The sequence below is a fragment of the Barbus barbus genome (assembly GCF_936440315.1).
Source record: "Barbus barbus genome assembly, chromosome: 27".
Classification (NCBI taxonomy): domain Eukaryota; kingdom Metazoa; phylum Chordata; class Actinopteri; order Cypriniformes; family Cyprinidae; genus Barbus; species Barbus barbus.
Window position 1 is genome coordinate 23636831 of NC_136755.1, and position 26051 is coordinate 23662881.

The following is a 26051-nucleotide window of genomic DNA, read 5'->3' on the forward strand; positions in this document are numbered from 1 at the left end:
GGTAGCAGTGTAGAAAAGTTTGCAGTATTAAATATTATACCAAGCAAAGTTATTCATTTACATCACAGTTAAGATAAAAACTTAATAATTTATATACATCAATAGTCAGAAACCAATAAAAAAAATGATTGAGTCATATATATCAATATTTTGGGAATATCATATGTATATATAATAAATAGAAAATCAAGTAAACAGAAAATCTATATATTATATAGGCTACAGTTACAATTATTTATAAATCAAAATATTATCTATACAGTTGAATAGGCTTTGCTTCAAAACCAAGTGAGCTGACTACCTAGTCAGCATTTTTGAGCATCATAGGCTCATGCAGGATTTATGGTGTTAAACCGCATCTAGTAGGCTCAAGCATGCTGTCTGAGTAGGCAGCACACTAGGTTTTGAGACACGTCCGCGGGGTCTGAACGCCTTCACTTTTATTTCCGGGGTTAAAGCAGCCGCCATATCCGAATGCGCTTTAAACGCACAGATATGTTTATGTCCAGCCAGTTGAGAAATACAGCAGGAAAAACTATATAGTGCTTTAATATCACGCAATATACGTCCTACAGACACGGTATAAAGGTAAGTTTAATATGCACAGATCGCATTAGTTGGTGGCGCAGATGGAGGATGTGTGTGATCAGCTCGGCTCCACATGGCATATAAAATACGAGCTTTAAAATCACCGTTAGATATTTAACATTACCCACTGATGCATTTCATATGTTTTTAGGTATGTGTTTTTATAAGAGTCATTCGCTCTCTGTTATTTCTGTTTTCATTACGCTGTTGTTCATTTATTCACTTTTTTTTTAGAGTAACGTTATCAGCTTGTTTGCTTATAAGTACATTGTTTAGCTGATTACTGCACTGGTTTATGTGTTTTTAAACATTTTATGAGAAATAAACGCAAATGGCTTGTCGAAATCTGTGCACGATAGATTCTGGACCGATGAAAATAGTTGGACAAGTTGTTATACAAAATACAGATATCTGTAAGGAGTTGGAAACAGTATTTTCTTCTTATTAGTGATATTTTTAGACTTTGAAATATGTATGTAAATATATAGGTCAATTTGATAACTGTACTTTCTTAATTTGATACACACGAGTCATATTTACATTTAGTCAGTCACTACATAACTTGACATGAAGTTAAGGATTTAGCTTATTATTGGTCAGATCAACATTTTCACCATTCCAATATATCTCTGTTAGATTTGTACACAAGCATCATCATCATATAATAATACAGTTTTATTATCATTATGGTATTTTTAATGTCTGTCTTTGTCTAGATGTCTTTGGTGGATTTGGGAAAGCGTCTTTTAGAAGCAGCTCGGATCGGTCATGATGATGAAGTCAGGACGCTGATGGCCAATGGAGCTCCGTTCACGACAGACTGGGTCTGTCGTGTTATAAATAATGTTAGGAGTTAATATAATTATGGGCTTAGCTTTCACAAGAAACAGCATCATCATTGCCCTTGAAAATGTCGACGAATATTGTCGTCTTGTGACAATTTACATTGACAAACTCCAGTGAATTAAAGAGTAACAGAGATCTATTAGAAGTTGCTCTTTAAAAATCTTATTTACCTTCATAAAACCTGCATGTAGAATATGAAGGCAATTATGCTATAATAATTGTTGCATTAAAAACCATGTTTTATTGTATATAGCCTACAAATGATAACACACTGTCCCTTCTAATGATTTTTTTTTTCCATCCAATTTCTGTGCGTGTACAAGTCAATGTAGACAGATCCTATTAAAAAACGTTGAAGTATCAGGGAATTTTAAAACTGAGACTTTTTCTCCTTTTCTTCAGCTAAAAATGATATATACGCATACACACAAACCTGCTTTGGCGTATTTTCATTTGCTTGTCTCTTAACGTTTTTTGCAGCTTGGAACATCTCCATTACATTTAGCAGCCCAGCATGGTCATTACTCTACTGCTGAAGTGCTGCTGAGGGCGGGTGTCAGCAGAGATGCCCGAACCAAAGTGGACAGGACCCCACTGCACATGGCGGCCACAGAGGGCCATGAGGTCATTGTGGATTTATTAATCAGGGTAAGGCAATGCTTGTGTTTTATGTTTTTTTAATGTACTAAACATATTCCTAATCTCAGTTTGTTAGCTGAGGAGACCGAAGTCTCTTAAAGGGATCATTGGATGCAAAATGCACTTTGATATGTTGTTTGAACATAAATGTGTTTTGGCAGTGTGTGTACACAACCACCCTATAATGATAAAAATCCACCCAGTGTGTTTTTTTTTTATCTACTAAAATCTTTACCACTTTCTCAAATCAAGCCGTCTCAGCTTCTTGTCTGTGTGACGTCACACAGACCCAGGCCCCTCTCACGATAGTTGATTGACAGTAGCGTTTCAGCACAGACTGGACTGGTGTCTTACCTTAGACCCGCCCTGAGTGAGCTGTCATCAGTCTGCCATTGTTTTGATGCTGGAGCAGATGTAGACAAGAATGACTCCTAAGCGATTTAGGTGTTTTGTTGTTAGATGTAATGATGAACACAGCAGTCATCATTTACTCTTGACATCTAAGCCGCTGAAGACACAGTGGATTACATTTATTTGTGAAGGAAATGCGCCTGGCGATCTACCTAAATGTGTCTGTTTGCGCGAATCGTTCGTGATCCAGCTTCACCTACAGAAGAAGTATACGTTTTTTTTATGAATCTTTGCAAATCGCCTTTCCTAATAACGTGCTAATTAGAAAGTCACGATGAATGCGGATAAAGTTTACAGTCTCTCAGAGAGCGGCTCGGAAGAGAGGGGGGGGGTCAGCAGAGCTCATTTGCATTTAAAGCGGCATGCAAGAAAACGGCTTGCTCTGAAAAGAGCTGTTTTTGGCCGGGTAGGGTGTTATTTTACACTACCATTGAGAAATTTTAACCAAAGTATGTTATAGACTTTTCCTTAAGACCCTAAAGAATCATACCAACTTGTGGAAAATGGGCATCCGATGACCCCTTTAAATTTCTTTTTTATGTTTTAGAGTGGTGCCGACATAAATGCCAAGGACATGTTGAAGATGACGGCTCTTCATTGGGCAGCCCAGCACGGCCATCACAACGTCGCAGAGCTGTTGATCAAACATGGCGCTGATGTACACACCCTCAGCAAGTTTGACAAATCAGCTTTTGATATCGCGGTCGACATGCAACATGCTGAACTTATACAACTATTACAGGTTTGTTGTGTTCGTGGAAAACATTACAGAGTTGTTTCAGAAATGTTAAAGATGTTAAATCCTCTTTGTGTGTTAGGAGGGAATGCAGAATCAGGTGAACAGGAATGCCGAAGCGTCAATCATAAACGGCAGCTCCACCCCACAGTTCATCATTCAGGGCATCCCAAACATCCAAGGGGGCTTCAACCTCACTGACTTGATCAAAACCAACTCGGGTACGATACGTTGACTAGAAAATAAATATGGAATGGAATAATATCATGTTTTTTAAACTTAAATAGTAATTAAACCTACAATTGCTTTTTGTTTTCTGTTTTCCCTCGATGTTTAGGTGACACAGAGGAGGCCATTGCTGTCAGTGCCTTGGACTCGAGTATCCAGCAAATGGTGAATGAATCGGGTCAGAGGGTCATAACCATATTAACAGATCAACATGGAAATCTGCAGACTAATGGACTCGGCCAACCGTTCTTTGTCACAATGCAGGATGGACGACAAGGTATGTCTTCCTAGAATTATTTTGGATTTTGAAGAGAACGGCTCAGTGTTACAGTTTTAGATTAATATGTAGTTTGGGGTCGGTAAGTTTTTCCTATTTTTGAAAGAAATCTCTTATATTTGACAGCATTTTAGCACAAAAAAAAATAGATTACGAGAATAAAGACTAAATATGTTGAGAATAAAATTGTAACAAAGTTGTAACAATAGAAGAGTGAAGTTGTAGAAATACGAGATTAAAGGCTGAATACTCAATTTTAAGAATAAAGGTAATTTCCAGAGGAAGAAATTACTGTTTTAGGAGAAACAACATTTTTGTATTAGCTTCAATGCAATTCAATTTTAATGTCACACTGAAATGCTGTTTTATTATGCTCATCAATGCTGCCTTTATTTAGTCAAAAACGGTAAAAGTTATAATTTGAATTTTTACCGTTTTAAATAACTATTTTCTATTTGAATATATTTTGAAATGTAATTTGTAAAGATGGATTTTCAGCAGCTATTACTCCAGTCTTTAGTGTCACATGATGTATTCAAGAAATATTTATTTTCCATTTTGAAAAACATTTTTTCAGGAATCCTTCATCAATAGAAAGTATTGTATAGACTATTTGAAATAGAATGTATTGTTTACAATGTAAAAGTCCTGTCAATTTTGATCAATTGAATGCTTGCTAAATAAACATTAATTATTTTAATTATTACATTCATTCATTGCCAGGTATAGTATATTTTAACCACAATCTTGTACTTTGTCTTTAAAGGTGTTCTTGTTTTAATTATTTATTTATTTTTTTATTAGTATTGGCAGTTCAATCCAATCAAATCACAGAGGAAGTGGTTGATGACTCTGAACCTCCTGCCCGTAAAAGAAAAATTGAAGTTTCATCCAATAATACAGAGACCGGTGAAACAGTGAGTGTAAAAGCTGTAAAATAAATTACGTTTACACTTCATACTCTGTGACGCCTTAAAGTGTTACACCCTAAGAGCAAAAGTGTTAAAAATGACCCCACCCCATCTTGATCTTATCTCCAGGAGCATCTCCAGTGGCAGTTACAGGAAGCTAACAGGAAAGCTCAAGCCTATCGTCAGCAGTTGCTCCGCAAAGAGCAGGAAGCCGAGGAGTACCGCATGAAACTGGAAGCCATGGAAAACGGACAGAGCAACGGCACCATGGCCCTGGACCAGGAGCACGTCGTGTTTGTGCATGAAGAGGTCGGAATCGAAGAAACAACGGAGGGAGAAGAGGAAGTAGTCATGTTTTCAGAAGGTGGCGTAGTCATCAAAACAGAAGAGATCGACTCTGCGGACGAGCAGATAACTTTAGTGGAAGCCACGGCGGGTCACACCGAAGTCATTTCATAAAAGAACTCAGTGCTCAAGCAACCAAAGAGTGCATCAGCATGGTTTTGCTTTGGTTCATTTCGACAATTTTTTGGGGGGCAATTAAGTCCTTTTTGTAATTTATTTCCTTGTTCTGTTCAGGTTAATGTTTCTTGCTTTAAATGAGTTCACAAAGAAACAACCACAATGTGCATCATATGCGCACACACACACACACACACACATGACCAGGGAAGATGATTCTTTCTGGGAGTCTGTATCTGTAGTGTCCTTAAAAGTGGTCACCCCTGATTTGTCCTCGATGGGGTTCTTCAAAACAGCTGGAAAAGGTTCACTCAGGATTGAACTCTTTGCAAACTGTATGTTTTTGAGCTCCCTTAGAAATGTAGCTGCCTTATTCAGACAGTTTCATCGCTTTTGTAAATAAACAGTGAAACTTCATCTCAGAATGCAGCAGCGTTATGTTCTATGCATTGAAAGTAAAATAACGCACCAATTTCATGAATTTGATTTATAGGCAATCTGTTCTTTTTCCGGCGGAGAATTTTAAAATCTATAGGTCAATTAAAAGTGCCTTTGGTCATGTTTAGTTTTAACTCATAAAGGATTCTACATGAATTATTGCATATATGGTATTTGTTTCAGTGGGTATAAAATATAGAATTCCCATTAATTGAACATCTAACTCGCATTCCATGTGTAACTTGTATTTCTTTCTATGTATAATGTTTAATTACTTTGAATCTTAAGTTGAGAGCTCTTGTGAACAGTGACAAAGTAAAAAGCTTTCACAAATGTAAAAAGTCTAAATCCAGTATCAGGGTTTTGTATTTTATAATGCATAATGTGACCTCCCTGAGTTATGAAAAAATAAGTGGTTTCTGATTATCTGACATACAGATATCTGCAATATGTGGCAAGAACAGAAGTGATTTCAATTTATTCACATTTTGTGCTATAAAACAAAATGGTGGCAGTAGATTATGTTTGTCAAGGACATAAAAGTCGTAACCTCAGCAGAAATGGTCAGTTGTAAACAGTTGAGATGCATAAATGTCTCGCATAAGAATTATGTAATTATTTGCCATTTTAACCATTCATAAAATGATGAATGTTTCTTATTTTTTAATGTTTCCACTCTCACATTGTAAACATGAACCGTAGTAATATACTGGCACTACAAGTTTATAGAGCTACACTGGTGTAAATGCAAAATCTTGAGCTTAGTTTCGCTCACTTGTGTTACTTGCTTAAGTGATGTATAAAAGCTTTTGACTTATTTTTGATTAAAAATATTGCAATGATCAATTTATGACTTTTGTGTACACTTTCTGTTGCTCATGTCATATACAACCCAGTAAAAGAACATTGTGCACACAACAACGCTAAATAATCAAAAGTTTGGGGTGAATAGGATTACATTTAAAGTCTCTTCTCACCCAGGATACATTTGCAAAACAGCAATTTTGTGTTACTTTATTACAATTTACTAATAAATGTTTCTATATTAACATTTTAAAATGTAATTTATTTCTGTAACGCAAAGCTGAATTTTCAGCACCACTACTCCAGTCTTCAGTACTTCAAATAAAATAATAAAATGACACACAGTTATATAAAATTGTTTATTCTTGCAAATTCTGAATAGGTACATTGACCAAAATTAAGAAATCAGTATACAAAGAAGCAAGAGAACCATCTATCAAAGTACAGAATGTAAATAAAAATGACAAAGCTTTCAAAAAGGTCTTCACATTAGGGTTTAGGGGGGCATTGGTGCTCTCACTGGACCCCTCGGTGGTGCAGGAGGTCGTGGTGGCAAGGGAGGCCCTCTCTGAAAGCCAAAGGGCGGTGGTCTGGGTGGGCCGGTACCATAACCTGGAGGTGGCATCGGCGGAGGAGGTCCCCTCATACCTGGATGCATTGGTGGACCTGTAAAATGAGAGAGGAATTATTGCATATTGAATTATGTCTATTTCCTTCTGCTTAAAAGCATAACAAGGCACAACTTCACACACATACCCATCGGGGGACCAAACGGTCCTCTGGGAGGGACACCCATGGGTGGAGGAGGAGGCATGCCGGGTGGAGGTGGTGCTCTTTGTTGAGTAGATCCAGGTGGACCAGGTGGGTGCGGCACCATTCCTGGAGGTCCTGACGGAGGCATGGGCATGTGCGGCATTCCGGGTGGATTCATTCCTGCAGGAGGGAAGGGCGGTGGTCCTGGTGGGGGCCCTGCGCCGCCACCCTGTGATGCAGGAGTACCTGGTGCAGGAGGCATGCCCATACTGGGTGGCATCCCATGTGGCATTGTGCCAGGAGGAGGAACATGTGGGAAAGCACCAGGAGGTGGCATTCCTGCAAGAGAAATTCACAAAATATTTAGACACAAAAGACATTTATTGGACCAATAATGAGAAAAAAATATTTGGAAACATATTTGGGTCAAAAATGCTTATATTGTAGAGTTAATTCACACAAAAAATGAAAATACTGTTATCATTTACTCAGCCTCATTTTGTTCCAAACCCATATGACTTAACCCTCAAACAACAAATTTTTGACAAAACATGACAGGTTTTTGTCCCTACATTGAATGTCAAAGTAACCAAAACTTAAAAGACCCCAAAAGTTTATAAATGCATCATAAAATAAATCCATAAGAATGGAGCAGTTAATTTCAAGTCTTCAGAAGAGATATGATCGTTTTATATGATGAACAGATTTAATTTAGGCTATACAATGACCGACACACAAATGTTAGACGTATGTGTCATTGTTTACATGTAAATAAAAGCCTAAATTAAATCATAAATAACTGACAAATTTTGCAATGTTTATTAGTCAATCAATGTGACTCAAGCTGAAAAATGATAACATTATCTTATATAGAGATGCTTATAGCTGAAATTAACTATTAATAATTGTATTAATTATTAACTTTTTTTTATAATTGATGAACATTATATTGTTATGGAACTGCATTATCACTGAACTGACTGGAGCTGAATGATGACACTGTTGTCTTTTTAGTGCAGAATTTGTCTCCTATGTGAAGTAGTTTCATCATTGATTCTGTTATTTTCCAGTTTAATAATATGAAGCTACTTTAAAACAATCTGTATTTTATAGAGCACTATATAAATAAAAGTGACTTGACTTTCAATGAAGGGATGGAAAGTTCTGAGGTTTCATTAAAAATTAAAAATGTGGGTTTCAAAGATGAACCTAAGTCTTAAGGGTTTGGAATGACATGGGGGTGAGCAAACAATGACAGAATTTTTGGGCCACTATCCCTTTAACTAACCTGGAATTGGAATCCCTGTTCCAAGGGCGGTCATGACCTGTGTAGGCATGGAGGGAGGTGGAGGAGCATCTGCGAAAAGCTGATGGGGACGATCGGCCTGTGAAAGTGGATTCTGGGCAGCCAGGAGGCGCTCTGCAGCTGAGCCATGCCTCTCGCCCTTTGAGTCTTTCTTAAAGGCATATGAAACCGTAATGGGTCGATTGCAGAGATACTGGCCATTCATGGCCTCAATAGCTGCATCGGAGGCATCAAAACTTGCAAAGTTGATGAAAGCATAACCCTTCGAGTTGCCCGTGTCCGGATCTCGCATGATCTTCGGCGTCTGAAGGATCACGCCGAAAGCGCTGAAAGTGTCATAAAGCAGTTTCTCATCAATCTCAGGGTCTAAGTTGCCAATGAAGATGTTGGCGCCGACATCAAGGTTCTTGTTGTGTGCTGAAGCCTTGTTGACTCGTATGGGTTTGCCGTAAAGTTTGATCATGTTCATGATCTTTATGGCATAGTCAGCATCCTCTTCACTGAGAAACTCCACAAAGCCATAACCTGAAGAATGGAGGGAAATCTCAACTTAAAAGCATGCAAATGGTAGAGTTTTTTTCCCTCTGAATGTTTAAAGTTAAGGTAACTCACCCTGATGTTGTCCTGTTACTCTGTCTTTGGGCATGTGTGTGTTTACAACAGGACCAGCTTGTAGGAAAAGCTCCCATAACAAAGGTTCAGAGACCTTCTCATCAAGACCACCCACATACACAGTGGCATCTGAGAAAAAGAAAAACACACTATTGCACTGGATACAAAGATAAGGCACTTATAAAATAAAATACACATTAGTTTAATGATTGTTTCCACTACTAATAATATTTATATGTATATATAATATTAGTTTGATACACTTAACCTAAATTAAAAACAAAACTTTTCTTTGTTATTTGCTTTTAGCAAGGCATATTTGAATGAGTGGTAGTAAGCGACTCAAGGGTAATCGAGAAAAGCTTAAATCATTCCATAGTTCTGCAATACTTTTATTTTCTCAAATATGGTGCATTAGAGTATCTCTACGAGTTTATATTTATTAAATTTACCTTGATTTCGTTCTGAAATCGGTCCCGCCGCCATGATGAACCTGGCGTGTGTCCTAACGGAAGTGATTCGCTTTTCCTCTCAAGCGATTCAATACAACACAACAGCGCCACGTTAGCGCAGTGCTGCCGCCTACAGGACAGGAGGATGAACGTTATCGGTTTTGCGGCTGTTTAATTCTGATTTACTGCGTCCTTTGCTCTTTTTTGTTGTTGTCACATCACTTAATATTTGTCTTTAATATTGCTCGTAAAATGGAGCCAGAATAGTGCTATATCACTGTTTCAGGACCTGTCTGGACACCCGTGGCAACCCAACACACCACATTGTTTATCATACAAAAGTAGCACAACAGTCCTCAAAATCAAACATGCAGGTTATTAATATAACCATGAGCTGTATATACCCAACAATATGCAAGAATACTGACATGTAAATGCTGAATGATGTATGATTTACCAGCCTAATATGAAACAAACAGATGCATTTGAAATGATACATCCTTATAAGCATATTAAGTGAAACCTCTTTATTTTATGTTTACAGGAACTGAAACTGTGAATGTGACAGGTTTGAAAAGTACATGTTGATACAGGACAGCTGGTTTTATGACTCAGACATACAAATTGGATACATGTGCTGTTGGACTGAGTAAGAACTGTGATTGAGTTTTGTGTGAGAGAGTGAAGTCACTCCCACAGTGTGTCAGGAGTTCTACCTGTTTCACCTGCTCTCCCACCCCAACTGTCTCAAACAAGAGTCTGGCCGTGTGGAATCTGCCTTTAGACCAGCACAAGAATGGATCGATAAAGCTTTTCAGAAACCTGAGCATCTGCTTTTCTCCTCCCAGTGGATTTTGAGCTAGAGTAACCACGTAAGCACTACATACAGACTGACACATTACTGCTAGGGTGAACATGGGGACAGATTTAGCCTACAACTTTGTCTTCAAAGGTAAGTTTGAATCAGTTGACTGGATATCAGATTTGATCTCAGACAGTTTTTACGGTCCGAATGATAATGTTTAGCATATAAAAATGTAATAAATTGGTTATTTTGTCTTGTCACCCTCTTTTCCTGTGTTTCTATTATTCATTTTGTGAAGTAGAATAAAAAGTTAATCAATTAAAGTGAGCTAAAAGGTTTTTGTTGTCTTTCAGTGGTTTTAATTGGGGAATCAGGGGTTGGAAAGAGCAACCTACTGTCCAGATTTACCAAAAACGAGTTCAATCATGACAGCCGTACAACTATTGGAGTGGAATTCAGCACTCGCTCCGTTCAAGTGGATAGTATTACCATCAAGGCCCAGATCTGGGACACTGCAGGTCTAGAGCGCTACAGGGCGATTACTTCAGCGTAAGTCACTCATTTCCTCATCTCAGAATATATATTCTTTAATCCTAAGTATATAACTGATCTATACATGTTCGCATGAATCCTTAGGATAATGCCGGCTGTGGAATTTGCAGTGATTGATTTAGCATCACACCCAGAACCACTCCTTTTTTAGTCTAAGAAACAGTTAAAAGTATAAATGCCATCTACAGTTGCCCTAACAAGTATTTAGATTACTTTTTACGCTTTTGCTGTAGGATAAATTGTTTGTCATTGGTTTTGAGATTTTATGTCACTGTAGTAACATTCATACAGTGCATGTTAAGTATCCAAAGTACTTTTTAAGAACCACAGTTACACATGGCATAATTATATTGTATTTTAAGTATAATAATCATGAGAGCAAATAGTGAATTCCCTGCTAAAAGATGCTGCACCAAGACTACCATTTAGAAATGTGGGTTCTGTAAGATTTTTGTCCCTTATGCTCACCAAGGCTGATTTATTTGATCAAAATTACAGTAATAATTATTTTAAATGTAATTTATTCCTTTGATACAAAGCTGACTTTTCAGCATCATTACTCCAGTCTTCAGTGTCACATGATTCTTCAGAAATCATTCTAATACGCTGATTTGCTGCTCGAGAAACATTTCTCATTATTATCAATAATAATGAAAACAATTTTGTTTAACGTGTAATTTTTTCAGGATTCTTTGTTAAATAGAACATTTATTTGAAATTGATGTTTTATTTTGTTATACATTTCTTTATTGTCACTTTTAATCAGTTTAATGCATACTTGATGAATAAAAGTATTAACTTCTTCGAAAATTTACTGACCCCAAACTTTTGAACGGTAGTGTAGATCTCACGTGAATGCCTGTGAAAAGTAATGCATTTGATTATGATTATGAAAAAGGACCTTTTTCCTCATTGTAAACAAAACAATGAATCATAAAGTACAATTTAAGCCAATATACACTTCCTGTTCCTGCATATGTAATAATTAGTATTTTGGCTCTTGTAGGTATTACAGGGGAGCTGTGGGTGCGCTGCTGGTTTATGACATCACCAAGCACCTGACGTATGAGAGCGTCGAGCGATGGCTGAAGGAGCTGTATGACCACGCTGATCCTCACATAGTAGTCATGCTTGTGGGAAATAAAAATGACCTGGGAAATGTACGCACTGTGCCAACAGAGGAGGCGAAGGACTTTGCAGGTGTCTATGCATTACACAACTCTTTGTTTTAGACATTTAAGCCCTTAAATCAGGGATGTCAGATTCAGTTCCTGAAGGTCCACTCTCCTGCAGGGTTTCGCTCCAACCCTAATTAAACAAGCCTGAAGCAGCTAATCAAGGTCTTCAGGATTACTAGAAACTTCCAGGCAGGGGTTTTGAAGCTACACTCTACAGGACAGTGGCCCTCCAGGACCAGAGTTTGACACGTGCCTTAAATGATGTTATTCCAAACCTGTGCAACGTATGTCTTCTGCCGAGCACAAAAGATGACATTTTTTTTTGCATGTACAATGAAAGTTAATGGGGTGTAATGATGTCTACACATTCTTCAAAATATCTTCTGTGTTCATTTTTGAATGAGCTTTTCCTTTATTTTAATTCTCCTGGTTTATTTATATGAAAAAACAGAGACCAAAGGCTTACTTTTTATGGAGACGTCTGCATTAGCGTCAACTAATGTCGAATCTGCCTTCCTTGAAGTTCTAACAGGTGAGTTTGCGTTTTACTTTAAGTCACTAATTAACATTGAAGATTTACACTGACAGGCAAAAGTTTGGAATAATTAAGATTTTTTAAAGTGTGTTCACCAAGGCTGCATTTATCTGATCAAAAATACAGTAAAACAGTAATAATTGTTTTCTATTTGGATATTTTTTAAATGTAAGTTATTCCTGTTTATTTCAGCATCATTACTCCAGTCGTTAGTGTCACATGATCCTTCAGAAATCATTCTAAACGAAGCTTTTTTCAGTTTTAATAGTTCAGTTTTTAATAGTTCAGTCTTTTTGATCAAAAAAAAAAAAAAAGAGACTGTCAAAAACATCCTTCTAGATTTAAACTGAATTTAAATGCATAAAGATAGTATTCATTAATGTTTCCTTCACCAGAAATACACAAGAAAGTTGCTAGTAAAGAGGTCACCAGAGGCTCGATCAGCGCGGTGACTCTGAGTCAGACCCAGGGCCCCTCCAGAGAGTTTAATGAGGGGGGAGGGTCCTGCTGTAAAAGCTCCTGAGCTGATGAATGAACATCCAGACAAAGGCATCAAGAGCAAAATAAAGACATTTACCTGTGACATTGATCATGTCATACCTGCATGGAGGCATTTCTTCAGACTTGACCCTCAGTGGATGTCATATCAGTGAGCAAAACTGGAGGGGACCCACATTTTTTAGCATTATTGTTTTGTGGCATGTTTTTTTTTACTTTTAAAAGATGTAAACAGTTGAATCTGATAATGTAAGATACGACGTGTTTTTGGCAATTATGACTAGACATGAATTTTAATTTCTTTGAATGAAACACAAATGGGTTGTGCTGTATTACAAAGCTATTTATATGGTGTGAAATGAACAACATTTCTATTTCAGTGCAGACTTCGGGTCTATAAATTACAGATAAAAATATAAACCACTCAATCTTTAAACAAAGTAAATAATATCTTGGATTGATCTATGAAACATTTTTACAGTTATACATTTCTCATGGAAAGAATCTTATGGATTTTTGCATTCATTTTTTCATCATTTATTTTCCAAAAGGGTGAGATCTCATTTCTTGCGTGCAAGAAAAAAAAAAAAAAATTCATTATAGAAATTGGAAGAAGCTCTGTAAACTGCTGCAGCTTGCAAATTCATTACATTAACTGAAACAGCAATATTCTAGTCTTAAGACCTTATTCAGGCATGAAAAAGGTGCTGTTTTAATAAATATAAGGAATTTTAAGCAAGCTAAAGGAATGTGTGGGACTCTATTTCTTTGTTCTACACAACTGCCCGAGTGTGTGCTGACTTGTTTATCTATAAAAAATATTCAGTTATATATATATATATATATACACATAACAGTTAAATATATATACAGTTATAGCTTTTATTTATTTTTGTATTTTTATGCCATTTGGAATGTTACACGTTTCCATATGTAAATATGTAACATTATTTTATTTAAACATGAAACAATAATGTAGTAATTATTCAGGCTGTCATTTTTATAAATTCATACATAACTAATTAGAGTGATTCCTCTGAAACATTCTGTAACAATCCTTGACAATAAGCAGTTACACAATTACTGACTGATGCCGATTAATCAAGTCCATATCTACCCATTATGAGAAAAGTGGTAAATCAAAGTTATAACCCAGGGGTGACACAAAAATGACTTAATGCTCAATTCAACTGATAAACACAATCAGTGCCTGGGTATTGAGGCAGATTCAGCTGGTACTTCTGCTCAAGTGCAGAAGGAACGAATCGTCCTCCCAGGAAGTGGTAGCGTCCTTTGAAGTGATTGGCTGCTTTCTTAGGGGCCGTAAGGGAGATGAGCATGTCAGGCTGAATCCCATCAGGACAGCCGTTCTCCACATCCCAACCTAATAAGTGAACGAAATTACATATACTTTGTCCCAATCAGAAGACATTTATGATAAAGTAGTCGACTTACTGTTACCAGGCATTCGATTCAATAAAAGATGCTTGTTGGCTCATAAATGCAAATCACAAAGATAAAAAAACCCAAAATAATATTTTTTCTTCTAAACGCTTAGATTGCAATTAAATCAGTGATTATTTCTTGCTCAATGCGATATGTGTGTGTGTTCTCACCTGAAGGTATGTCAACGCTAGCAATGGGCACAGTGCTCTTCTTTAGTTGGGAGAGGATGTCACCGAACGGCTCTCGCACCGCACCCTTAAAACTGAATCCAAAGATGGCGTCCACCACCAAATTATACACTTCATCAATCACATCAGCCTAAAGACAGCACGATGGGGAAATACACAACTATTACACAAATCAAACACATATACTGCCGTTCAAAAGTTTAGGGTTGGAAGATACATTACTGTTTTTGAAAAAATAAAAAACATTCTTATGTTCACCAAGGCTACATTTATTTAATCAAAAATACAGTAAAAATTGTAATAATATAATAGTTACAATAATAGTTGTACTACTGATATTTTTGTGGAAACAGTATGATGAATAGAAAGTTCAAATGAACAGCAATTATTTTTTTTGTAACAATGTAAATTTTCATCAATTTAATACATCCGTTTTGAATAATCCTAAATAATAAATAAATAATTACTCTGACAAATCTTACTGACCCCAAACTTTTAAACAGTAGAGTACATATACAAAAAGTACAAAATAAATTTTTTACATAAAGGTCAAAAATATAAAAGATAAAAATGTCAGCTTGTTGTACATAGCTTGAGCAGCTGGTGCATTCATGGCATTTAACACATTATTTTATCATAAATTAATGAGAAGGAGGAACCTATACGAGGGCTAAAAACATCTGGCCCCCCTACAGTGTGAAAGATGTGGTATAGACCGCTGGGGTTTGTGCTGTACCTCAGGCATCTCTGTCAGGAAGGATATATCCATCTTCTCACATTGGGTGGTAAGATTCTGGAACAGCTGTTTGCTGGGGCGCTTTGGGTACAATACAGAAGGTTCATATCCCTGGGAGGTTCACATGCAACATGAATAAAATCAATACACCTTCATAAAATATTAAGTGTAATTAAGGAATGATTTATTTTCAGCTATAACATGAACTCACAAACAGTTTGAGATGTCTAGCACAAACCAACCCATCTCCTCCATTATTTCCTGGCCCACAGATCACCAGAACTCTAGGTGGACTCTTGAGCAGTGATTGTAGAGGATAGCCCTAGGAAGCAAAAACTGCTTTTAATGTATATTATGCACCACATAGAGTGAGCTGTATTTGATCCTTTCTGTATGTCGGTGGAGCATCAGATGTACCTTTGACACAGCTGTGGCACAGCTCAGACCGGCCAGCTCCATTAACTGATCCACACTGAAGCTGTACTCGTTGAACAGCTCCTCGTCAATGTGCTGAGCCTCTTCTTGCCTATAAAATAAAGATTAGATAAAAACAATCATGTTTATTCTCATGCAACAGTAGTAATCCTAATAAATGCAGTGCATTTACACTCACCCCAAATACTTGATTGTATTGGCCATAGTGCAAGCCTGTCTGTGAGTGAGATCTTTACTGTAGATGTTGCTGGCAACACGTGCACATGCTCCTGTATGGGTCAGGACAGAGCCTTCTCGTGACGTCACAAGAAGACCGATTCCAAACAGAGCTCGAACTCCCAACATTCACCTGGCTAAAGCACCTGAACACAGAAATACAATAAGTTGTCAAGAAATGATGGTGCATGTTGTTGATTTCTGCCTACATAGAGAGAAAAAAGAGAAAAATCTTGCTTCATCCTTGGAAATACAGTAAGACAGTAATAATTCTGAACAGAGAAACCTAATAATCTGTTGCACATATATTCTAAACTTGGTCATTATTTTCTGGTAAGGAGGTTGTTGACAGATATATCCAAAAAGTTACTGAATACACTTTTAGAGTGTAACAAGGGATTAAATAATTACATATATTTTAATATAAATATACATATACAACAATATGCATAACTAACGCATAGGCTATAACTCAACCTGAGCAACTTCATCATGAGGAAAAATTATATTACACATTAAAAATCATATTTTAGAACAGTTTAACATGCTACCATCGGGTCACAAAACTGTTATGGGGAGAATCAACTTAAAATAAAAAGCACTATAAAAAGCTGAAGCAGTCAGTACCTGTTAGCAAGTGTCTATATTAAGGTCAACACTCTATAACATTCGCTAACACCAAGAAATGCTCAAGACAGAATTAAAACAGAACAAAAAATCAATCCAGTTACAACTTTACAGGATATAAACATGCAAAAGTACATTAAACAGTTAGGATACTTGCAGCCCTCTGCTACTGAAACCCAGTCATATAAACAATATCCGGGTTAGTGAACTTGAGTCGCTTTTCATAATAAGAGTCTGGCTTCTACGCAATCGTGTTAAAAATGATCTAAATCAAATCAAATTTAAATAAATAAAATCAACAACAAAATAATAATAATTATTATTATTCATTCTTATAATCATTTGCTATAATTAGACTTAATTTAGAGTGTATTGCAAGACATAAACAGTGTGGATGCACATATGTTTGAAAATAGGGGGTCGTTGAAATTATTCCTTGCCTTTTCTGTGGATGTGTCCTTGAATATCATGTATATGTAATGTTTCCAGTCTATTTTTGGAACATATCCGTGTATTTAGCCTGGCTCAGACCAGGTCTCGTATTGGTTGGATCCACACCCCTTTACCCCAGGTTGGGATGGTATGTTCCGCTTGTTTAATAGCTCATGCTGGGATACTGTGAATGATATTCTGTGGCAGGTGCGATCATAAACACTGCATGATATTTAATATTCATTGGATATGCTGAAGCATTACCTGGTTTAAGGTAAGAACGAATTAATTCCAAATGAATGTTATGTTATTTAATATAAGAATAAGTTGTGGAATATGGATATAAATAAAAAATGAGGGAAAATACACCGAGTTTCTATAAAAGGAAATTTAACTTGAACCTGAAGCTTGAAACTTGAACCTTTTTTATAAGGAAAGAATAACCGTCTAAGAAATAGTGGACTTTTTCTTGGCGTTTTAAATGACAGGAGAGACATTTTGAGGATGCCCGAAATATGTTGATTTATATTATGAGTTTAGTTTTATTTTCATGCATTGCATTTAATGTATTGTTTATTATGTGAGTGCTTATCTTTGGGCTAATATAATTTAAGGAACCCAGAGAGGAAGTTGTTTGTTATTTATTGTTTGTTTGTTTTAAGACTGGATGTGACTGCACTGATTCAGTATAAAGTTTCCAGTTAGAGTTCACTGTTAATGGAAAAAAGTCACTCCTTTATAAGAAGAACACATGTTTGTATTTTAATATGCAAGCATTTCTTTCCTTCTCTATCATAATTTTCTCATGCAATTTTAAAAATAATATGACCTTGAATTTTGCATGGTATAAATAAAGCCATTCTGCCCTGGTATTCCTTCAAGTACCTTAGAAGTGTGTATAAATATGTTGTTACGTGAATATGGTAGTCATTCAGTACAAAGGTATATCAAAGTACCAGTATTACCATCTGATACAATCAAAATGCTTTTTGAGTTAAAGTGTCTCAGAATTATATTATTTCATTAAGCTGCAGTTTTGATGCAAACTCAGTGTAACTGAAACTCAGAGATGCTGTATCACTGTTTTGGTATATCCTTATTAATCGATCTCCGAGCAGCAGGGCTTTCACATCCAGGCAGACACTCATGGAAGGCTGCCATGGAAAAACCCAGTGAATTATAATGTCTACTCATAGCTGCTGTCTATAAATTATGTTTGCATGGCTCAGACACATGCTTTAAAGATCCAGCCATTGAAATGACTGAAGAGCAGTCTGCACAGAGAAATGGCTATGCACTCACAAACTGAAGTGGCACTGTAATATAAATCTATTGATGAGTGCTGGGTGCATGTTTCTCTGTAAATTAGCCTCGTTACATAAAGATGCTTATTGTGCTTCCATGGTCATGGCTGCTGCACTTCAATAGTGCCATCGTGTTTTCCAGCAAGAGCTTTTAGTGAATCATGTTTGTCTCTTAGGATGCCATAGTAGATTTTAATGTAAACCAGATACTCTAGATTTTTAAAACATCTGTTAAATGCTTTCATGTAAAAGCCTGAGGAAGAAAATCATGTGATTTGTGGATGGATATAATTGTTGTCTTGGTAAATGTATCCTGGTTGGTGTGTAGATTGTGGATCTTTGTCGCTGTCCAGTTCTGAAATCACTTCCCATTTTAGACTGGAGATTTGGGGTAGTATATTCTGACAGATTTCTGGTAGAATTATCCATAGAATTAAAATCTAACGTAACATATATAATTAAAAGAGTTAAAACGTTATGTCTATTCAGCTCGGCAAACAAATTTTAGTATGTTTTTTGCCATTTAAAAAGTGTCTATCATAAACAGCTGCATGTGAGTTGAAACATGCACATTAGGAAAGTGAAAAACAGTGCAGCAAAATAAGACTGCATATGGAATGTGATTCATTTCAGTTAGCAGATACCTTAAATATATTTAGACCTGTGAGGTTTAACTCAATGTGATTCCTTCGGACCTAGAGAGGAATGTAAGTAAAGTGGCACAATTTATCCCACTCTTTCCTATATTACTTCGATGCAGTAAAAAGACCATAAACTATATGTTGTGACTTTTGCATGTACTTCTGTAATAAGCATTGAAACTGCTACTCCCCCAGAAGAAACCCAGCATGCTGTCTTAAAAATAGACCAAAGAGACAAATTTGTTCTTCATCTAGACTCTAAACCCTGCTGTGGTTAAGAAGAGAAAGAATGATTTTCCAATGTCTTTTTTTTTGTTCACTAGTTATGGACTTTGTCATACATAGAGTAATTGGCTCCATCAAGCCTCTGTAAGTAATGACTGTTTATGTAATGTAATGACCCTCCAATCTAGTGTGCTGAACTTTGGTAGTTCCCTGCTGTTGTGTTATATATGGACCAGATGTTTATTAATGAGGCTCATTAGTGAGTAGAAATTAGTTCAATGCAAAGGTGTTTACTTTGTATTTATACCTTGTCAAGTCACATTTATTTATACAGTCATCTAAGCAGCTTCACGGAAATGAACAGTAAAATAACAGTGAAGTAATTTCATAAGTGATGAATTTTGCAACAATGACTTCTGTTTTAAAGCAGCTCTACAGAATACAATTGCCATTATTCAGTTCAAATTAGTTCAGTGTTGATTCAATTTAGTTCAATAGCAGTCTCAGTGTTGCAAAGTTTATCAGTTATGAAACAAATTCAGTTCAGCTATAAATCAGCTCTACAGAAGGCAGTTGTGCATTTAAGCTCAATTGAGTCCATTGCTGATACAGTTCAGTCCAATGAATGTGTCAATATCACAACAAATTTGATTCAGCTATAAATCAGCTCTACAGAAAACAAATCATAATAGACTTTATGCATGCATTAAAATACAGTGAATTTATTTTTATATGCATCAGCCTGAAATCCTCAATCTTTAGTCATGGTTACGGGCAATTTGATTATAGTGCACTGGCTCTGGTTTTTATCTCAGGCGGAACGATTACCGTTGTCATTTCGTGCTTTGTCTTACTGTAATGAAACCAGATGGCCAGAAGGTCATCCTCAATTAAGGAAAATCCATTTCCATTCATATAGTTATCCATTATCGTCTTCAGTTAATGTCCCCATTTCTTTTCATCAATATTAAGACCAGAAGCCATTCTAATCCTGCTATCCATAATGTACAGTCTGCTGCTTTTATAGTTTCCCAATCCCATCCTAGAGATTAAACATGTTTCATTTTGCTTGATGTATTAAAATCTTGGATATACCAATGATTTTGACCTATGCTTTGTGGTTGAGGCAGGTTGACGGTTAGTAGAGTAGCAGAAGGTTTACCAGTGCCTACATCTTACACAGGCCGTATGCATACATTATTAATGCACTCTGTTTGGACATGCAGCCCTACAGTAGTTGACATATGTCTTATCTTCCACTGATCTCATTAGCTAACAAAGATTTTGACAAGCACAAGAAGTTTTGGGACCCTAGCTAGTGCACAGCTGAAATAAAACCTGTGCTATGGCAGGTGTCTGCAAATATTTGAATAATATAATGTCATCCATTTAAATAGAGAGAGAGATGAAAAACAAGAATAATATGCATTAGCATTTTAATACCCTTCAGGGCAGGTCGATTAAAGCTGATTCTTGGTTTCTTATTGACAATATAATTGAGTTAGCACAAATTTAGCTAATGTTATCAGCCAAAGTGGCTAATGCTCTTAAAATAAAGGTTATATATTTGCATCAGTGGTTCCATGATGAAACTTTAACATCCATGGAAACACGTTCACAAGTGGTTCTTTATAGTGGAAAAAGTTTTGTTAAAATGCTCTTTAGATTAAGACAAAAATTATTCTTTTATAAAACTGTTCCCGGTAAGGTTCTTTGGGGAACCAAAAATGGTTCTTCTATTGCATTTCTGGAACATTTATTTTTAAAAGTGAATATTCAATTACATGTCTTCAATCTAAATCTTCTAGCTAATTCCTTGGTAAACACCATCTGGTTGGTAATTAGTGGACAGAAAACAAACATTGTCTGATGACGAAAGTATCGAACTCCCTCAGATTTTGCTTAAGGCTGTTGGATTGTGACGGTCAGCTGTAATTTGCTCAGCCATGCAGGTCACACCCCTTACAGAGATGAGGTTATTGGTTCTTGGATTTTTTTAAACCCGATACCATGAGATGGTGATTGAACCTCACCCTGTAACCATACTCTCCTCCTACAGGTCCACTCCATAGAGCTGGTCTATCGCTGTCATTGTGTCACCCATCCAACACAGGATAACAAGGACCCAGAATGTTCAGCACAAAGAGGTCAGTACACAATAGTGGTTTACGGTGCTTTTAGAGGTGGTGATTTTGTTTGTTTATCTGTTATCAGTGTGGTTTTTGTGTCATGCATGGCTATTACTGTTGCAAATACTGTACTTGGGGTTAAATTTATCTTCAAGTCACTAGTCCTGCAACTGCATAACAGCATGATAAATCATGTTTTCTTTAGAAAATATTCTAGTTTTGTGATTATTGGGTACAAACATGCATTTGCAAAGTGATTTGTATGCATTTGTATTTTTTTCCTGCAGCTAGCGTATTTTTTTCAGTTGTTTTCAATGGAAGCACCACATATTTAAAAATGCGAGCAGAGAGACTTGCCATTTTCTTTTTCTGGTCACCAAAATGTTCAACTTTGGGTAATATGCAGCGCTCATCAATGTCACTTTTTACTCAGCCGTCAAGATGGTCCTCACTGCAGAAGACAAGATCCAGGGGGTGTGGTTGGACCCAGATCCAACTCCTCCCACATTACATATACCTAAACCCACCCATCTCCATCCCTAAACCTACCAATCTCCACCCCCTAGATGTGGATCCAGCCACGCTCCCTGGATCTTGTGTTCCGCAGTGAGGGGCTACTGCAGCCGTCCAATCACAGTGAAGAAGTGGTGGGACAAAAATTGCTGTAACATTCTACCTATTGTCACGGTGCACACAGCAGGGAGGAACGAGGAACACGAGACGAGGATGAAACTCAAATTAACAGTCTTTAATGTAGACATCAGGGCAAGACAAGGCAGGGCTGACACACAGGAACACAGGGGAGTAACGAATAGACCAGATGACACTAACTAAACAGAATGGAACTAAAACACACAGGTTAATCATAGATAATAAGACAAACACATCTGGACAAGAATAAACTAATAATCACACTCAACGAAGACAGGAAACATAAGGACACAAGAGGCGGGAACACATGACACACATGACAGAGGACTGACACCTATAGGCTGATGATACACAGGGCAACTTTTTTCCATCAGCGGGCAACCAGGGCCCACAACTTATCTAACATTGTTAAAAAAAAACTTGCCCCGTGTATCATCAGCCACACAGTGACTGAATAACAATGGAAAAGAAAAGTACATATTGCTGGTCTTCGCGTGTCCATGTCTATACCAGATGACATCGTACAAACTACAACAATATTAATATGAAAAATAATGAAACATTTTTTTCATCATTCATGCATTTAGCTAAACACTGCACCTCCAAAACGCTCTCAAAAAATGCTTTAATGGACACACAGCCTGATGTGGTTGAAATTACATGTAAAATCAAGATGATTTTGCATGCTGCAAATGTCAAGTTTAGTATATAGTTAAAACTATTTACTGATAGATGTGGAGAAGTGGCAGCAGAGGTCATTTGTTTACAATGGCTGGTGCTCTTCCTATTTGATGCCTGGACCAACGGTATAGATACTTGTTCATTTAAAAAATAAGCATCATAAAATGATCGCCTGAACATAAATCAGTGTGACTGCATGACTTAAACATTGGATGTAAATGCACCATGCCTAAGGCACACATAAAAGCAGATCACACTAAGAGATGGTAAAGTGCAAGGCAGAGCAGGACGGTTAGTTTTCTAAAAGTGAACTTTGTGATGAGAATCAAACTCCGGTAGAAACCCACAAGAGATAAGAGGGCATTATCATTTAAATAGCATAGACCCCAGGTGAAAGGAATTCTGGCTTCTAATAAATGCAGGCCTGTTCTCGAGGTATTGCTGAAACATAAGTAGGGCTCTTGAATTTTTGCTTTAGCCCTGTGATGCATCATTAGGAGGTTCAAGCGTAAAAATCTCAAGAGGATTACATAATCCTCTCCAACCCCAACACAAACCTCATCCCTCCATCCCACCCCACCTCACCGCACAGCTGTTATCCCGCGTGATGGAAGCCATAATCTGGATTCCTCCATATGCACTTTCCATTCCAGTTTTCTGAGGGTGAAATATTCTCCTCAAGGCTTCCAGACATGCTCTAATGGTCAGCCCAATTGCATTAAAGAGGACCGACTCCATTTCTGTTTTATTGATGACTGCTTTTTGGGATGGTTGAAGGGCCTGTTTTATTTATATATTGTTAGTTTTTTCTTCTTTGTGCCAGTCAAAATGCATTCATGCCTTTTCCAGCAGCATTTCAGGATGTTTGGAAGGGAGTCCTTTGAAATTTAGAGTTTTTTTTAGCTGCAGCAGTACCGGGCCATTATCTCCGCAAGAAACTGATGAATTGTATATAATTAATTTTTATAGCTTCTTGTTGATTATATTAAAAAGTCAAAAGGGTGATTTTTGACAAGAATAGTCTGAAGCAAGGTTTTAAGGCAGTATTATTAGGAGAACGGTTCTCCTAATGGCAGTATTATCAAGCCTCATCTCTGGATTTGTCCCGGCTAATGGAGTAACTACGCACGTACATGACGTAAGGCTAGAAAAGAAAGGTGTTGGTTTACAGATTTCTTAGTCCAGGTGAACAAGGATCGCAGTGGCAGGTTTAAGTAATCACTGATCTAAATGAAGCTGAGAGCTGTTTCAGCTTTACCTGATTAACTGAAGGCATACTGTCTGTTTAGAACTGAACAAAGCCATCTGTTACTACAATATTTGGTTACGGGTGTTTAGTTCCCTGAAAAAATAACTGTTAGCAACAGAAAACATGCTTGAGTATTGAGTATTTAATTTAATAATCATTATATATTTTAATTCATATCAAAAAGCACATCTTTACATATTTTTAAAATTTAAACATATTATTTAATGAGTTATTATTTAATGAGCTGTTGCCGTATAGCTGAGGTGCTCATGTGGGCAACACAAGTTTGAGTCTGGCTGATCCGATCATTTCCTGTGGTCGCTATACAAAAATGCCAAATATATCATTTAAAAAAGGTTCATAGAATGAAGCAAGAGATTTTTTATAGGTGTTAACTAAAACTAAAACCATAAAAATGGCGCTTGAAATAAAATAAATGTTAACTGAAATCAAATTTAAACTGATTTTATTTTAGCTAGTTGCCAAAGCAACATGTCTCATTTTTATTTAGTTTAACTTTTTATTTTACAGTTAAGCTAAAACTGAGAAAAAAAATATAAAAATCTATATTGACATATTTAAAAAATAGCTAATAAAATGACTGAAATGCACAACAAATTTGCTAAAACTTTAACATGAAAACAGAAAATACAAAAATTGCTATATGTAATAGTATATAATAGTATCCCAGTGATACGAAATGCACTTTGTTGTTTTCTAATCAGTTTCTCTCTCTTAATACTTAGTTTTCAATTTGTTATCCCAAAGGTAAAAAGTCCAGTTAAAAAAAACAAAAGTACAGAATTAGATACACTACTGTTCAAAGAAATGTTTCTTGAGCATATTCAAATGATTTCTGAAGGATTATGTGACACTGAAGACTGATGAAAATTCAGCTTTGCCATCACAGGGATAAATAGCATTTTAAAATATTCAAATCATTTGTTTTCATTTCCAAAAATATTTCAAAATATTACTGTTTTTACTTTATTTTGGATCAAATACATTATTTGTGAGCATAAGAGGCTCTGTAGAGGAGTGGTAGGAGTGATGCTATGCATTCTCCACAGATACAGTGTTGTAAGACGAAAGCCATTTCTTGCGGGATAAATGAAACATGCAGTCCCATCTGAATTATGCAAGAGGACAAGTATTTTAGGAAGGCAATAGTAGGGGATCTTTTGATGTGAAGCCTGTATAGCGCATATCCTATAAACATAAACACCCATGCACGCTCATTTTTTGGCTGTGCAGAGGCACCTAACCACACAGCTTAAACCACACAAACAATGAGAACTTGGCTAATTCAGAGTGACTGTTCAGCTATGTTTAATACACTCACTGCACTTCCTATAGAAAGTTTTAAAGGCCTCCTGAAAATAAGACACACTTTTCTTGAGGAAATATTGCCTTGGAAAGTGTGTATTGGTGAAGTTTAATTTCCTTAGTGTCATCAGTGTAACTATGAAAAATGGCTATGACTGAGAAATTGCCTTTAGGCCCTCCTTAATTGGTAACAAATCATTTTATTTCTGGAGTGATTCATCCTCTAAGATAGTCGTTTGTAGAGTTATACCATCTCTCACCTTGCTTAATTTAGTTTGACTTGTCTGTATTTTGCAGAGAGGCAGGAAACTTTGCCATAACGAGAGAGTGCATACCTATAAGAGCATAAAGGAACACACTAATTTTCATAGAGAGGATTATGCCGCCTGTACTACAAACTCAAGTGCTTGCGTAATAAGCCTGCATAAAGACTTTGGCTGATGTTTCAAGAGTGATGGGGGGCATGAATGCAACCGTGCAATTTATAGTCATATTGAAATTAGCTTGGCATTGCTGAGAAACTTATGCAAATAATATGCATTTGATTGTAGCATATTAAATAATTTAATATTGCATCAAAATCTCCAGAGAAATATACTACTCATTTGAATACACTCTTTAAAACTGAAGGGCACATTTATGATAATCTGAATTGTGTTTGACAGGTTGGACATGTAGCAAATTTGAGCTCAAAAGGGAATTGTATATAAATAATTACGATTAATTACAATTAT

The 26051-nt window shown here is 36.5% G+C and overlaps 5 protein-coding genes across 10 annotated transcripts in view; 3 read left to right on the top strand and 2 right to left on the bottom strand.

Annotated features, from left to right (window-relative positions):
- Window positions 1-448: 448 nt before the first annotated feature.
- On the top strand, window positions 449-6376 carry LOC306847708 (GA-binding protein subunit beta-1-like). Of its 3 annotated transcripts, none has more exons than XM_079381829.1 (8): window positions 449-588; window positions 1305-1412; window positions 1915-2082; window positions 3032-3226; window positions 3303-3441; window positions 3558-3725; window positions 4530-4642; window positions 4766-6376. In XM_079381829.1, the coding sequence occupies exons 2-8, from the start codon at window positions 1305-1307 to the stop codon at window positions 5093-5095; spliced, it is 1221 nt and encodes a 406-aa protein (XP_079237955.1). In that variant the 5' UTR covers window positions 449-588; the 3' UTR covers window positions 5096-6376. The 3 variants fall into 3 exon arrangements, with proteins under 3 accessions (XP_079237955.1, XP_079237954.1, XP_079237956.1); XM_079381828.1 differs by having other exon boundaries at window positions 451-588; window positions 1305-1433; XM_079381830.1 differs by having other exon boundaries at window positions 464-739.
- A 304-nt stretch (window positions 6377-6680) lies between these two features.
- sf3b4 (splicing factor 3b, subunit 4) lies at window positions 6681-9538 on the bottom strand. The gene is made up of 5 exons (XM_079381651.1): window positions 9464-9538; window positions 9012-9140; window positions 8382-8924; window positions 7097-7432; window positions 6681-7006 (listed from the first exon to the last, which is right to left on the bottom strand). The coding sequence occupies exons 1-5, from the start codon at window positions 9495-9497 to the stop codon at window positions 6837-6839; spliced, it is 1212 nt and encodes a 403-aa protein (XP_079237777.1). The 5' UTR covers window positions 9498-9538; the 3' UTR covers window positions 6681-6836.
- A 660-nt stretch (window positions 9539-10198) lies between these two features.
- Window positions 10199-13773, top strand: LOC306847189 (ras-related protein Rab-25-like). Its single transcript, XM_079381001.1, has 5 exons — window positions 10199-10415; window positions 10622-10817; window positions 11827-12020; window positions 12450-12530; window positions 12929-13773. The coding sequence occupies exons 1-5, from the start codon at window positions 10379-10381 to the stop codon at window positions 13054-13056; spliced, it is 636 nt and encodes a 211-aa protein (XP_079237127.1). The 5' UTR covers window positions 10199-10378; the 3' UTR covers window positions 13057-13773.
- A 121-nt stretch (window positions 13774-13894) lies between these two features.
- Window positions 13895-16885, bottom strand: naxe (NAD(P)HX epimerase). Of its 4 annotated transcripts, none has more exons than XM_079380999.1 (7): window positions 16837-16885; window positions 16015-16198; window positions 15819-15927; window positions 15613-15723; window positions 15402-15512; window positions 14648-14795; window positions 13895-14415 (listed from the first exon to the last, which is right to left on the bottom strand). In XM_079380999.1, the coding sequence occupies exons 2-7, from the start codon at window positions 16179-16181 to the stop codon at window positions 14213-14215; spliced, it is 849 nt and encodes a 282-aa protein (XP_079237125.1). In that variant the 5' UTR covers window positions 16182-16198; window positions 16837-16885; the 3' UTR covers window positions 13895-14212. The 4 variants fall into 4 exon arrangements, with proteins under 4 accessions (XP_079237125.1, XP_079237124.1, XP_079237123.1 ...); XM_079380998.1 differs by having other exon boundaries at window positions 16815-16885; XM_079380997.1 differs by having other exon boundaries at window positions 16680-16885.
- A 418-nt stretch (window positions 16886-17303) lies between these two features.
- Window positions 17304-26051, top strand: part of oxr1b (oxidation resistance 1b) — a 54618-nt gene continuing 45870 nt past the window's right edge. The window contains exons 1-2 of the mRNA XM_079380359.1: window positions 17304-17385; window positions 21341-21428. Of these exons, the coding sequence (XP_079236485.1) occupies window positions 21412-21428 (17 nt within the window). The 5' untranslated portion in view covers window positions 17304-17385; window positions 21341-21411. The remainder of the gene's footprint in view (window positions 17386-21340; window positions 21429-26051) is intronic.